The sequence below is a fragment of the Cyphellophora europaea genome (genome assembly GCF_000365145.1).
Source record: "Cyphellophora europaea CBS 101466 unplaced genomic scaffold supercont1.10, whole genome shotgun sequence".
Taxonomy (NCBI): Eukaryota; Fungi; Ascomycota; class Eurotiomycetes; order Chaetothyriales; family Cyphellophoraceae; genus Cyphellophora; species Cyphellophora europaea.
Genome location: NW_008481798.1, coordinates 1,040,881 through 1,054,319, shown reverse-complemented (window position 1 = coordinate 1,054,319; position 13,439 = coordinate 1,040,881). Strand labels below are relative to the sequence as shown.

Below are 13,439 nucleotides of genomic sequence, written 5' to 3'. Positions count from 1 at the left end.
CGAATGCGGTGTGAGGGAAGGATGATACCGATGGTCGACCGGTGAACGTCGGCTTGCTTTGCCGCGGACGCCAAGTTCATGAAGCACGAGGATAGCATGGCAGGGCATGGCGGATGATCCACGATTGCAGGCGCTGAAGATATCAGCCACGGATCAGATGTGGTCGAGTGCCCTTCTACTTCAATCACATTAAAAAAACGAATCAAAGACCATGACGATCCGAGGGTGACTGTGTGGCTGGGCCCTCAATTCCAGCGCGAAGCGAACGTGCATCTTGCTGCTCACGATGTGACCCTGCTTGCCGACCACGGCCATACGGCTAGAGCTTATCTCTCGTCCGACATATTCGTTGCCTTCACTGACATCGATATAATTGAATACCTGGGCCACGTCTGGGCCAGCATGGTATGCCGTGGTTGACTTGATACCCACCACTGTTGTCAACTGCGGATAATGTTGTAGTGTGAGCGAGTCACCTTGATAATCCATTTGTTCTCTCACTTGTAACAGCTTGCCGCCTCGGCCTCTGCAGGGCAGTGATGCTTGGCATCTCAGCGTTATGTCAGCCCGTCTCCACCTTATTTCGCCGCAGTCCGCGTGCCTGCTACAGCACTTCTGGTGACGACCCATTCTACATCATTCGCACCTCGTTCAACCCTTCATCGCCCGACGACCGCTCCTATGGCCAGCATGGAGCTCTCGCGGTCGGTCATTCGGAGTGCGCCCTTGCGTACGGGTGCCCTCCGCAGCCGTCGAACCGCAGCTCTAGCTTGCTCACCAATGGCCGTTTGGAGCCGCAGACAGTTCTCCCTCAGCAGCGGTAACCCAATGCCCGGTGCTATTGGCACGGGCTTTGGAGGGCAGGGAGGTCCACCACAAGCATATTTTCAACGATCTCAGCGACTACCCACGAATACTATTGTCAAGTTTGTCCCACAACAGACGGCATGGATTGTGGAGCGAATGGGCAAGTTCAGTCGCATACTGTCGCCCGGTCTTGCCATACTGCTACCAGTGATCGAGGTGCGCTAAGACCACCAGCTACGGGAGGCAATGCTGATGCGTTTACAGAGGATTGCTTACGTCCAGAGTCTCAAGGAATCTGCGATCGAGATTCCCAGTCAGAGCGCTATCACGGCAGACAACGTCACATTAGAGCTAGATGGAGTACTTTACACAAGAGTCGTCGATCCGTACAAAGCGAGGTTTGTATTCCTCTGACTCGAGGAGGCAAAGTACTGACTTGGATCAGTTATGGAGTTGAAGATGCAGAATATGCCATTGGACAGCTCGCCCAAACTACCATGCGCTCAGAGATCGGCCAGCTCACTCTAGACCACGTTTTGAAGGAACGTGCGAATCTCAACTCCAACATCACCCAAGCGATCAACGAAGCGGCGCAGTCGTGGGGTGTGGTGTGCTTGAGATATGAGATTCGCGACATCCATGCACCTGAGGGCGTTGTCGCAGCTATGCACCGACAAGTCACAGCGGAGCGATCGAAGCGAGCAGAAATTCTGGAATCCGAAGGTCAACGGCAAAGTGCCATCAATATCGCCGAAGGTCGCAAACAGTCCGTCATCTTAGCCTCCGAGGCCATGAAAGCAGAGAGGATCAACGAGGCATCTGGCGAGGCGGAGGCTATCCTTGTGAAAGCGACTGCTACAGCTCGGGGTATCGATGCCGTCGCGAACTCTATCCGGGAGGGTAAGGACAGTGCTCAAGGAGCTGTCAGTCTCAGTGTGGCCGAGAAGTACGTTGATGCATTCAGCAAACTGGCGAAAGAGGGTACAGCGGTCGTCGTGCCAGGAAACGTGGGGGATATGGGCGGCATGATAGCAAGTGCATTGTCTGTCTACGGAAAGGTGACAGAGGGCCAGAAGAAGGCCGCCTCGGGTGCTTCTGCTCCCACGCAAGCGACCAGCAGGCAGATCGGCGACGAAGTGATTGAAGCTGCGAAACAAGGATCAAGTCATGATGTTCAGAAGACGGTCTTGGAGGGCTTTGAAAAGTCCAGGGAGGGCAAATGATGGAATAGTCGGCGTGCCAGCCATTTATTCTTCCACTCAATCTCTATCTGCAGCAAGGCGCATGCAGTCGTGTACCTCTATCGGAAAACAGACGGCATAATCGTGTGTACAGCATAGCAGGGGCAGGAAATCTAAAAGCCTTTAAGTTCGAAATTAGACCCGTTGTATAGGATCCATGTTCAACACCCACAGTGGTAGGCAGCCTTGTCCTTCGAGGCTCGGCATGCGTCTTCGACGACTTTGAACTTGCGACGTACGCGCTTGAACTTCACGCATTCATCACTAAAGAACTATTCAAAGCGTTTCTACCAGATTTCGACATAACTGTCTGCGGGTCTCTTTCGACCTCCCCGAAATGTTCTCTTCCTTGCCCCACCGATAGCCAACATGCACATCTTGAAGCCAATCTGGCTCACCCACGGCGGTATGCCTTCCCTCGTCGCCCCTCCTAACGCGTCCTCGGACGTGTCAAAATATCGTCGCTGCACTGCTTCGACCACGCAAAAAGATCCAGGCTAACACTGTACGTGACCAGGCGAGAAGAAGAGCTTTGAGGTTTATTCCTGCGATGTTTCGCCGGATGGAAAGAGGCTTGTCACATCTGCTGCCGGTAAGTCTGCGAGTGCGGTAGAGGCATCGCAAAAGTCAGACGAGACCATATTCTGATCTGCGGTAGATGGATACGTCCGAGTCTGGTCGACTGAAGCAATCTACAATGCCGCAAACGCTGCCTACGATGGGCCGAAGCAACTGGCCTCGATGAGCTACCACTCCGGCACTATTCATACAGTCCGTTTCTCTCCAGGCGGCAAATTCCTGGCATCTGGAGCAGACGACAAATACGTCTGCATATATACTCTTGACCCTAACCCGCCGAAGCACTCGACCTTCGGCTCCAACGAAACCCCTCCAGTTGAGCATTGGCCAGTGTTTCGCCGCTTGATAGGCCATGACAATGATGTACAAGATCTCGGTTGGTCATACGATGGAACAGTGCTAGTGTCGGTCGGCTTGGACTCCAAGATTGCTGTGTGGTCCGGCTACACCTTTGAAAAGCTGAAGACGATCGCGAATCACTCCAGTCATGTTAAGGGCATCACTTTCGACCCCGCCAACAAATACTTTGCCACTGCTAGTGATGATCGCTCAATCAAGATCTTCCGCTTCACATCGCCTACACAGAACTACAGTTCTCACGATGCCGTCAACAACTTCATGCTCGAGGCCACGATCCAGCAGCCGTTCGTCAACTCACCATTAACAACGTACTTCCGGAGATGCTCATGGTCGCCAGATGGAATGCATATCGCTGCGGCCAACGCCGTCAATGGTCCAGCTCCTGCCATCGCAATCATTGATCGCGGCTCGTGGACCGGAGACACTACGCTGATTGGTCACGAGGCAGCAGTAGAAGTTTGCGCATTCGCTCCTCGATTGTATGGCGCTACGCCAGATCCGCCTCCAGCAATGGACGGCCATGCACCGCACCATACCACAGTGATTGCTTGCGGTGGTGCAGACAAGACCCTGAGCATTTGGACAACACAAAGCCCACGCCCACTCATCATTACACAAGAGATTGCTGAGAAAGCTATTTCAGACCTAAGATGGACGCCGGATGGGATGACCCTGTTTATGACAGCTCTTGACGGAACAGTCCTGACGGTCATGTTTGAGCCAGGTGAATTAGGCTATCCACAACCGATCGAGGAGAATGCCAAATCGTTGACAAAGTACGGTACTATGAGAAAGGGCCAAGGTTTTCCCGAGACAGTCGATGCCCTGCTTCTAGAGGAGATGGCTAGAGCGGGCGAGCAGAAGGTGGTCGAGGAGCGAATGGGCGCACTGATGGGTGATGCACAACCTTCGCAGACTAATGGCACGGTGAAACCGACCGAAAATGGTGCCACGGACCCAACACTGAACGGGAGCGGTGCGGCCACCAATGGGGCATCGACACCTCAAACTCAGAACGATCAAAGTCAAGCCAAGCTAGAGCGTCTGAAGAATCGGGTCGAGATCACGAAAGACGGAAAAAAGAGAATAAAGCCCTTGCTTGTCTCAAGCGCTGGCGGTGGAGAGTCGTCTTTACCGCAAACAAGGCTGGTGAACGCGGCGGCTGCTTTACAAAGCCTTGATGCACCAACTAGCGTGCTAGATTTGTCGAAGCCGTTTGATGGTCTGCCTAAGGGCGGGCTCGCGGCTTTGCTCTTGGGCAACAAGCGCAAGTATGCACAGATTGAAGGCGAGGAAGAAGGTTCAACCGAAAAGCGAGTGGCTGCTGCAAGCAAGAATGAGCGGACGCCCATACTGACGAATGGGCCGGACGGTTTAGCGCTTGCCCAGCCACAGCCTCCGGTCAATGGGCGACAACCGACACCTGAATTCATTCGGCCGGCTGTCGTCAATCCTGCTATATCAGTTAGTCAACTGCGCTTGGCAGTTCCCCGAGTGCGAGCTACCGTCGTGCTGGGTGTCAACGCTGCAGGCAAGCCGACTGATCCCGGTGCCGACACCGGGAAGGCGAGAGCCGAATATGTCTTTGAAATCAGGAACCCTTCACCACAGTCATTGACACAGCGTGCTCAGGATCGAGAACCTGCCAGAATATCCCTAACTAAATCCGGGCAGCCACAGTGGCAAGACTTTTTGCCTCGAACAGTTCTGCTAGCAACCGGCAACAACAGTTTCTGGGCAGCCGCAGACGAAAATGGTGCGGTCTATATTTGGTCCCCGAACGGACGGAGGCTGAATAGCGCCCTGGTGATGGAATCGCAAGCCGTGAAGCTAGAATCATATGACTCGTGGCTACTGTGCGTAACGTCTACCGGCATGTGTTACTTGTGGAATGTTGCGACCATGTCATCTCCTCACCCACCAGTGTCATTGGCCCCAGTCCTAGACGCTGCTGTCTATTCGCTGGCAGCACATCCAACAGGTGTGCCGGCCATTCATCACGTACGCCTCAATTCGGAAGGACGAATCATCATCAGCTTATCGAACGGTGATGGATATGCCTATTCTCCTCAGATGTACTGCTGGCAGAAGCTGTCAGAAGTATGGTGGGCGGTCGGCAGCCTATACTGGAACACGACTGATTCGTCAGTTGGCAACCTGCAAGCTTCAAAAACCACTCGAGATGGCGAAAAAATTGACGTCTCCAGCGGTGTCATCCCATGGCTGGAGAGAAACACCACAACTGAGACTCTACTCCGTGGCCGCGCCTACTTCTTGCAGAGGCTCGTCAAGGTCCTGCAGTCGCGAGAGGGCTTCGAGACGTTCGAAGAGGGTGTGACTCTGGCACACTTGGAGAATAGGCTCGCAGCAGCTCTGATGCTGGGTGCCAAAGATGAATTCAGACTATACCTCACCATGTATGCCAAACGTCTGGCGTCCGAGAACTTGAAGCTCAAGGCCGAGGAGCTTCTGCGAACGCTCGTCGGCGGCATCGTTGGGGATGATGGCGAAGCGGTGCTTGGTGAGGCGGCGACCGTGAATGCGAGCGAGGATCGCAATTGGCGGGAGAGTTCTAAGACGCTGTGCGGCTGGTCGAGGGAGGAGCTGCTGAAGGATGTGATACTGGAACTGGGTAAGTCTCATCCTCTTCTCGACAGTTTGGCACTAACCGCTTTATAGGCAAGCAGCGTAATCTTCAGCGCTCAGTGGTTCCGTACGCCAGGATACTCAATCTAGTCGGAGAAGTGACGGCGGCCTCGGATGAAATGGACTTGTAAACATAGTCTCGGTTTAGCGTCGGTGTCCAGGGAGGTAAAATATCAGCACGGCGAGGCTGATTTCGCCATCACGATTCATGGTGCCAGGCAGAGATTTTGTTAGGGATGATCAGCAAATAGCGAGAGGACAACGGGTCCTGCTCTCGGACGCTGTTGCGCGTCGCTACCGGGCTGGGGCACAGCAGGACGACCGCGTAGCTTCGCTTTACGTGGACCGGCGTTTGTGGTTCCGGTTTGCCGCCTCGAGATTCGATGCCAATCAACGAACTCTACGTTGACCTGCTCGCCAACCCCGTTTCAATCACAATAGTTGTCAGATCAAACCCTCCTCACACGATGTCAAAGTTGAGCAACTCATCTTCGTCATCCCCTGCCTGGCGCTCATCCTCGACGCTCTATACCGATAGTCGTGACCTCCCATCAAGCCCTCCAACTCCGAGCTCGATCAAATGTCTCGTCTCACCTCCGTCATGGAAGCCAATTCACCGGCCATGTACCGTTCATTCCTCTCCTCCCCACAGACTATGTCCAATACCGACGGCGAGATGGGTTCTCGCCGCGGTCTTTCTTGGCCTCACGGTTGCACTATGGCATTTGCTTCCCACTCAGCGACCATCCTCGCCTTTCTTCTCTCATGAGATACGTATCTGGGAGGTCTTACAACCTATTTCCCGTTCGACGACTCTTCGGAGCCCTACACATGATCCTGAAAACTGGCTACGCACACACTCCATTACAGACTACGACGGCCCTGCATATCCGATCGAAAGTCGCCCGAGTGCTGCTCTCATCAGCCTCGTCCGTAACGAAGAACTGGATGGCATCTTGCAGTCCATGCGTCAGCTAGAGTATTTTTTCAACCGTCGCCACAAGTATCCTTGGGTGTTCTTCAGCGAGCTCCCTTTCAGCGAGGAGTTCAGAGTCGGTGCTCTCGATTCTTGTCTTTTTCTAGCCAGTATTGACCATGACACAGGCCGCAACATCGAACGCAACCTCTGCTGAGACCTCCTACCATCTCATTCCGACCGAGCACTGGTCAACTCCGTCGAACATCTCCAGATCTCGATACCACGACTCCCTTGATTATCTAGGCTCTCTCGGCGTTGGCAAAGGTTCTCTTATCTCCTACCGCCACATGTGCCGCTGGAACAGTGGCTTTTTCTTTCAACATCCTGCCTTGCAGGACTATCGATATTACTGGCGAGTCGAACCTGACGTCCACTTCTTCTGCCACATACCCTACGATCCATTCTCCTTCATACACGAAAACAGCATTGTCTACGGCTTCAACATGGCAATTCTAGAAGATGCACGCTCGTTTCCGAGCCTCTGGCGCACAACACTCGCGTTCACACACGCCCACCCTGAAATGCTCCACCCTGATGCGGACTTGAGCTGGCTCGTGGACGACGATGAAGGGGGAACTTATGCTAACTGTCAGTTCTTCTCCAATTTCGAGATTGGCAGCCTGGACTTCTTCCGCAGCGAAGCCAGCAAGAAGTATTTTGAATGGTTGGACGACAGCGGCGGCTTCTATTACGAACGCTTCGGTGACGCCCCGATCCACACGCTGGCGGTCGCTTTGTTCGCTGCCCGTAACCAAGTCTGGTTCTTCAGAGACATCGGCTACCAGCATGACAGCGCTCGACACTGCCCAGCGGAGTATTTGCGCGGTCGCGCGAGCCCCCTTGAAGGTCATGGCCGCAAGGCCGCTCAGCGGCACCACGTCGGACAAATTGGCAGGCAAACATCGGGCCGTGAAGCTGGCAGAGGAGGTGGGGAGCGTTGTGCTTGTGAGCCTACGCCATTGGACGAGAACTTCTATCGTCTGGTGCCGATGGAGAGTCCGCAGCGGAAACCGGCGGATACGTGTGTAAGATTGTGGTTAGGTGGTGAGTGGCTGAGCAAGAGGGATGGTTGGAAGAGAGATATCGAAGTGCAATTGGGAGGAGATGGGTACGGCGGCTACGAGCGAGGGTAGAGCGGCAGTGAGACCCTGTCGAAGTGCGAAAATCCGGCCAGAATGCCAGAAGTCTTCTTTGTCTACTCTAGCAGGTCTTATCATCGTGTAAGGACTGCAATACAAGCCCATTCTCTTGCCTTCCAGGCACACCCCTTCACCTCCTCTCAACTTGCACTCCCCTCCCGCTCCCTCCACGTCCTCAAATCCTTATAATAATACACCCCATCGACCCTCTCCCCACTCCCATCCGGCCTCTCCCCATACTCCGGCAGCACCCCAAACGCCACATACCCCAGCCTGGGATACAGATACCGATCCGCCTCACTCTCCCTCGTCGTGCTCAGCACCAGCAACGACCTCCCCACCTCCCTCGCCCGCCCCTCCACCTCCGCCATCAACCGCCTCGCCAGTCCCCGTCCCCTCCAGCCGGGCGCCACCATCAACATCTCCACCTCGGCGCGGAAGTGGCCGGTGTCGCTGGCGGGCGTGAGGAGTTCGACGACGCCGACGAGGGTCGGCGGAGGAGATGTGGGCGCGCCGGAGGTAAGGAGGGGCACGGCTGTGGGAGGGGAGAAGGCGAGGAAGACGTGGTGGGAGGGGTGGCCGGCGTCGGAGAGGCGGTGGCGCCACCAGGTGGTCATGGTGGTGGTCTTGGCGGGGGTGAAGGGCGGGTGGAAGCGCATCAGGGCGTGGTCGTGGAGGATGGATTGTTGGTGGAGGGTGACGAGTTGGGAGAGGAGGGTCGGGTCTGGAGGCGTGGTTAGGGGGATGACGGGGATGGGTTCTGCGGAAGAGGTGGTGGTCGTCATGACGATGAGGTTTGATGGCAGGCTATTTGGTATGCGTGCAGCAATCTAGACTGTGGTGAGCCGGTTGCTTTGCTGGATTGATCTGGCAGTAAACGATCGGAAATTATTGCAGCCGCACTTGGCTGGAGCGACAGGGTGCGGGAACTTGCGGCAAGGTGACTGCGAAGTACTTGCCTTCCGATGAATGAAGTTGCGATGAACAGAGGAATACTCACTTGCTACATGAGGTTGAGGTACGTTTTAGGTAGTTCTATAGTACGGCTTGTGGTAAGGCGCTATGTCAGCAGGGCGTACGTGTACGCTAAAGGGGCGTATATGGTCACACGCGGCACGCAGTCCGCGACTCTACATCATTTCTAAGAGAGTATGATTCTCTCGATATGTGCTGTAACACTCTCCTTCGGTTGAGGGACGATGTGAGGCCGCCATCGATGGCGTTGCTGAGCCATGAGAAATCGCGAAGGTAGAAGGTCAGGTTCAAGATTGCCCCTCGAATTACCGGCGGAGAAGCGGTAGGCAGGCCAAGAGGAGATTCCCGCAAAGGCACTTCATGGCTTTTTGAAGACATTCGACTAGCTTGATCCTAAGCTTCTCCTAGCCGATCAGTGCCCGATCACAAAGCGACACAGTGGACATTCCTCGTAGTAGTGCGATCGACAGAACACATCCACTTCGCCTCAAAAGTTTCAAAGACGTTCATGGATATTGTCCCGTCAGCCGCGCGGTCAGGTAGGAGTGTTCCAACATTCCGTTAGAACAGATCCCTCGTCAATCGTAGAGACCGATGAAATTGGCTGTCTCAAAGATGACGACAATCAATCATTTGATTGCCAGGGCATCATGCGGCCATGGAAAAGTTGGCCTAATCTTCCCGGAGCAAAACAAGGCGGCTACCCCTTGTACCCCGGGCGAATGAGGCAGATGCTTGGCTCTACCCGAAACTGGGCCTGTCGGGCATTCCTGACTGCCCCTAATTGGATGCAGGCGAGGCATCGCCCTTAAGCGCAGAAGAAAGGATATCGCTGCTGGCGAGTCGTCTTCCCGGATCTGCGGTCTGATTTATTGGATTGGGCGGCCGTTCGGGTGGGTCACTATCAAAACAAAAGCCGGCAAGGCACCAGATTAAACACGGAGACTTGATATATACAGTCTTGTTCTACCATTTTGCCCTGAAACCATCTTCAACCCAACACCGCACCACACCGCTGTTTAGCCCAGTCTAACCGCCAGAAACACACAAGAGGCACACATGGATGCGCGTATAGAAGTCCTCAGCTCATCACTCGTGCCCTTGGAGGAAGAGCCAGTGCCATCGACTTGCTTGAGAGTGCATGCCAGAGTCAAGGTTGCCCAGGAGGCATCGACAGCAAGAACCCCCTTCGAAAATGTCGCCCTCCGCTTGCTTGGAGCAGTTGTAACAGAGGTTGGGTCTCGCGCAGCCACCGAAAAGGTCAATTTGCCCGCAGAAAGCCAATCCACTTGCTCACCGCTTCTAGATTTTCGAGATCACAAAAGAGCGACGATGGGAGGAGGACTTCGTTGCTAGCCCTACCAAAGGCTCTCGCCCCGTCGCATCCAGCTTCACCGATGTGTCGTTCTGCATATTGCCCAAGCCGGGTTCTGTCGATCCGGATTCGAGCCACTCCTTCATTCCATCGTTGAGACTCGACGGACAAACATATATCACAACCAGTGACGTCCTAAGCAGTCAGCAGCTAGTGAAAGGGAAATGCAAAGTTCTGTACTGGATCGAAGCAGACTTTAGGCGAGGCAAGGACGTCGTCCGAAATCTGAAATGCCCCATCGATATCTCCAAGGCAGCAGCACCGCTTCAACTGCAAGTCTCTGCCAATTCCATGTCTGAGCATATTGCCGTGGATATGAAGCCGCTCAGGTGGTCCATGGTAATGAGAGGCTGGCCTTTGAGGCCCGTCCAAGGCAAAGGAACAAGGCCGAAGATGTCAATCCACTTACCAAAAGATCTCGGCCTCGTATACGGCACCAGAGCGCATTGCGACACCAGATTCCAGATGGTTGCAGTACCACTGCTGTTCGTGGTGAAGCGCCCGGCGAGCTCCAGCCATACAATGCACGACATCATGGGTAACCTCTTACCGAAGCTCTCAGTGGAAGCTATGTGGCACACTGAGAAGATTTTCTCGACATCCAACTTGGCGAATCGGCATATTCAGAAGGGGACCGTCCAGTCTTGCAAGATCACCCAGAAGTCGGTAGTGAAGCAAAAGCAGGTATTGAAGTTGCCTCCATTCTATCAGCAAAAGCCTGGCGAGACGCTTGTTGGTGAGGCGGAACAGGAATTCTCGGCATCTGCAACGCTTGAAATGCTCCTCCCGGATACCATCAAGAGCCCGTCGATCACCACAGGGCTGCTACGAGTGTCGTATCAGCTGGAGCTGCTCTTCACGCTTGAGGACGAAGGCCACGGTAGTATCCTGCCATGCAGAGCATCATTGAAAGTCCCCCTTATCATTGAGTCGACTTAGGAGGAAGTCATAGAGGGTTCACCATGTCATGGCGTTTCGCGGAAGTTGTAAGGACCGTTAGTTCTTGAGGCGTCGGATACCCATTGATGCATGATGAATGAAACGACTGGAACGATAGATAAGTTATAATCATAGAGTCCTCCAGCGGCCACGGTCGTCATCAATAGCTCGCTGGATGGAAAGAAACAATGCCCGAAGGATTGGGGGAAGCTCCACCATTCGCGCCAAGCCAAAATTTTGGAGCAAGCAGCAATGTAGAGCGCATCCGGGAGAGCACCTTGATCAGTATCGTCTGCTCCGTAGCACTTTTAGGGGTGCTGTACGATAGCATCCTGTCTCTGACTCTCTCAGTCGAGGCTTGTCTGTTCATCATGTCGCGTGGAGCTGCGACGCTCGTCGCCATTCCTCTGCCACCTCCCTTTCTCCTCCCTCGATCAATCCTTCGATCTCAAGCCAGTACGATTCAGAAGAGATCCTTCGGCATCAAGTCTACAGACGGGCCTCGACATGATCGATTCCACCCTAAGTCCCTGTTGGCCAGCCAGGCATCTGCAAACAAAAGGAGGGAGTTAGCTGATACGCTGCCCCTGCGGACAGGCGCCATGGCCATCAAGAAGGGCATGACCGCCGTCTACGACGAAAACGGGAAGCGAGTGCCATGTACGGTTCTACAATTTGACCGAAACCAAGTTGTCAGTCACAAGACGGTCAAAAAGAATGGCTACTTTGCCGTATGTGTCGGAAGCGGCACCGTCCATGAGAAGAACGTCTCGAAGCCTATGCTAGGCCATTACTCTGTGCAGGGCGTCAGCCCGAAGAGACACCTCCATGAGTTCAGAGTCAAGGATCAGAGCGGTCTTTTGCCAGTCGGCGAGCTCATTCCAGCGACTTGGTTCCATCCGGGCCAGTTCATTGATACCAGATCCAACTGCAAAGGCAAGGGTTGGCAAGGTGTCATGAAGAGATGGGGTATGCACGGTCAAGACAGATCGCATGGTGTTTCAAAAACTCACAGAAGCATGGGTTCTGCCGGTCAGGGCCAGGGTGGTGGCAGTCGTGTCTATCCCGGGAAAAAGATGGCCGGCAACATGGGTGGTCAGAGGAATACTGTTCAAAACGTCAAAGTCCTACAAAGCGATGCTGAGCAGGGTCTCCTGGTTGTACAAGGTAAGTCCGCCTGTGCGCTGATCAATTCTTTGTACTGACGATTATTTCAGGCGCCGTCAGTGGTCCCAAAGGCTGCATTGTCATGGTGCAGGACGCTCTCAAGAAATCCTGGCCCGAAGTCCCCTCGATAACTATCAATCCTTCTCAAATCGAGGATGCTAAAACAGAAATGGCGGCCCCTGCGTCGGCCTAGACCAGAGCGCGGCATAGCCGGCCATTGTATAACAGAAGCACAAAGGAAAGCACAGACGGCGACGACATTCCCATATCTCGCGTCGCCGCAACCACGCCTTGGCCATTCTTCGTTGTCTTCTCATCTCCAACAGCGAGCAGCATCTCTGTAGATATGTCAAATCCTTCTATCACTTCACTTTCATAGTCTATTCACCCAGATCTACTGACAAGATGCGCTCCTTCATCCTCGCTGCGGCCACCTTTGCCGTCATTGCCTACGCCGACGACTCATCTTCCACTTCTACATCATCCACCGCCACAACCGGCACCCCCGCCACGTACACGCACGAAGTCAAAGTCGGCTCCAATGGACTCAACTTTGACCCTGATGCTCTGACTGCCAGCCCAGGCGACCTAATCAACTTCCACTTTTACGCCTCGAACCACAGTGTTGCGCAATCCTCCTTCGACAAGCCTTGCCAACCCATCGACGGCAGCAGCGGTATCTTTACAGGCTTCTTCACGGCAAGCGGAAAGGACGAGGCGTCTCAGATGTTCAGCATGCGTCTCAATGGGACGGATCCAATGTGGCTGTATTGTAGCTCGGGCGAGCACTGCAAGGGCGGGCAGAGCATGGTTATCAACTCCGTGTAAGTCACAACCATCTCTGCAATCACGAGGTGAGGAAGTCAACAGGAAGTTGTGCTAACAGTAACGATAGATCCGGATCCGACCAGACGCTGAAGCAGTACAAGGAGAACGCAAAGAAGGCGGATGTGAAGAGCCCTGACGCCGTCAATGGTGGTGTTGTCCATGACAAGCCGACCAGCTCGTCCACCAGCGTTAGTGCGAGTGCGAGTGAAACGAGGAAGTCAGCCGCCAACAATAGCGCCGGGCCGGCAAGTAATGTTGCCTTGATCCTGGCGGCGGCTGGTTTGATGTTGCTGCTGTAGAGGCAGACGTGGAGCTCGCGGGCTTGAGCCTTGCTCGTTTACCAATGGGGCGCGTAGAAGTTCAAAAGGTCGTTTCATTCACCTCTTGACGAGTTACCCGTCGAA

At 54.3% G+C, this 13,439-nt stretch overlaps 7 protein-coding genes across 7 annotated transcripts; 6 read left to right on the top strand and 1 right to left on the bottom strand.

Annotated features, from left to right (window-relative positions):
- Positions 1-780: 780 nt before the first annotated feature.
- Positions 781-2,030, top strand: HMPREF1541_09502 (uncharacterized protein; the record flags this gene model as incomplete). Its single annotated transcript, XM_008714175.1, has 3 exons — positions 781-1,023; positions 1,072-1,205; positions 1,253-2,030. The coding sequence occupies 3 exons, from the start codon at positions 781-783 to the stop codon at positions 2,028-2,030; spliced, it is 1,155 nt and encodes a 384-aa protein (XP_008712397.1).
- A 387-nt stretch (positions 2,031-2,417) lies between these two features.
- Positions 2,418-5,764, top strand: HMPREF1541_09501 (uncharacterized protein; the record flags this gene model as incomplete). Its single annotated transcript, XM_008714174.1, has 4 exons — positions 2,418-2,454; positions 2,566-2,640; positions 2,707-5,619; positions 5,667-5,764. The coding sequence occupies 4 exons, from the start codon at positions 2,418-2,420 to the stop codon at positions 5,762-5,764; spliced, it is 3,123 nt and encodes a 1,040-aa protein (XP_008712396.1).
- Positions 5,765-6,728: 964 nt separating this feature from the next.
- On the top strand, positions 6,729-7,745 carry HMPREF1541_09500 (uncharacterized protein; the record flags this gene model as incomplete). Its single annotated transcript, XM_008714173.1, has 1 exon — positions 6,729-7,745. One exon carries the CDS (start codon positions 6,729-6,731, stop codon positions 7,743-7,745), a length of 1,017 nt encoding a protein of 338 aa, XP_008712395.1.
- A 146-nt stretch (positions 7,746-7,891) lies between these two features.
- HMPREF1541_09499 (uncharacterized protein) lies at positions 7,892-8,536 on the bottom strand (the record flags this gene model as incomplete). The annotated part of the gene is made up of 1 exon (XM_008714172.1): positions 7,892-8,536. The coding sequence occupies one exon, from the start codon at positions 8,534-8,536 to the stop codon at positions 7,892-7,894; it is 645 nt and encodes a 214-aa protein (XP_008712394.1).
- Positions 8,537-9,785: 1,249 nt separating this feature from the next.
- Positions 9,786-11,040, top strand: HMPREF1541_09498 (uncharacterized protein; the record flags this gene model as incomplete). The annotated part of the gene is made up of 2 exons (XM_008714171.1): positions 9,786-9,986; positions 10,033-11,040. 2 exons carry the CDS (start codon positions 9,786-9,788, stop codon positions 11,038-11,040), a joined length of 1,209 nt encoding a protein of 402 aa, XP_008712393.1.
- Positions 11,041-11,411: 371 nt separating this feature from the next.
- HMPREF1541_09497 (50S ribosomal protein L3) lies at positions 11,412-12,400 on the top strand (the record flags this gene model as incomplete). The annotated part of the gene is made up of 2 exons (XM_008714170.1): positions 11,412-12,207; positions 12,258-12,400. 2 exons carry the CDS (start codon positions 11,412-11,414, stop codon positions 12,398-12,400), a joined length of 939 nt encoding a protein of 312 aa, XP_008712392.1.
- A 212-nt stretch (positions 12,401-12,612) lies between these two features.
- HMPREF1541_09496 (uncharacterized protein) lies at positions 12,613-13,334 on the top strand (the record flags this gene model as incomplete). The annotated part of the gene is made up of 2 exons (XM_008714169.1): positions 12,613-13,031; positions 13,103-13,334. The coding sequence occupies 2 exons, from the start codon at positions 12,613-12,615 to the stop codon at positions 13,332-13,334; spliced, it is 651 nt and encodes a 216-aa protein (XP_008712391.1).
- Positions 13,335-13,439: the final 105 nt, after the last annotated feature.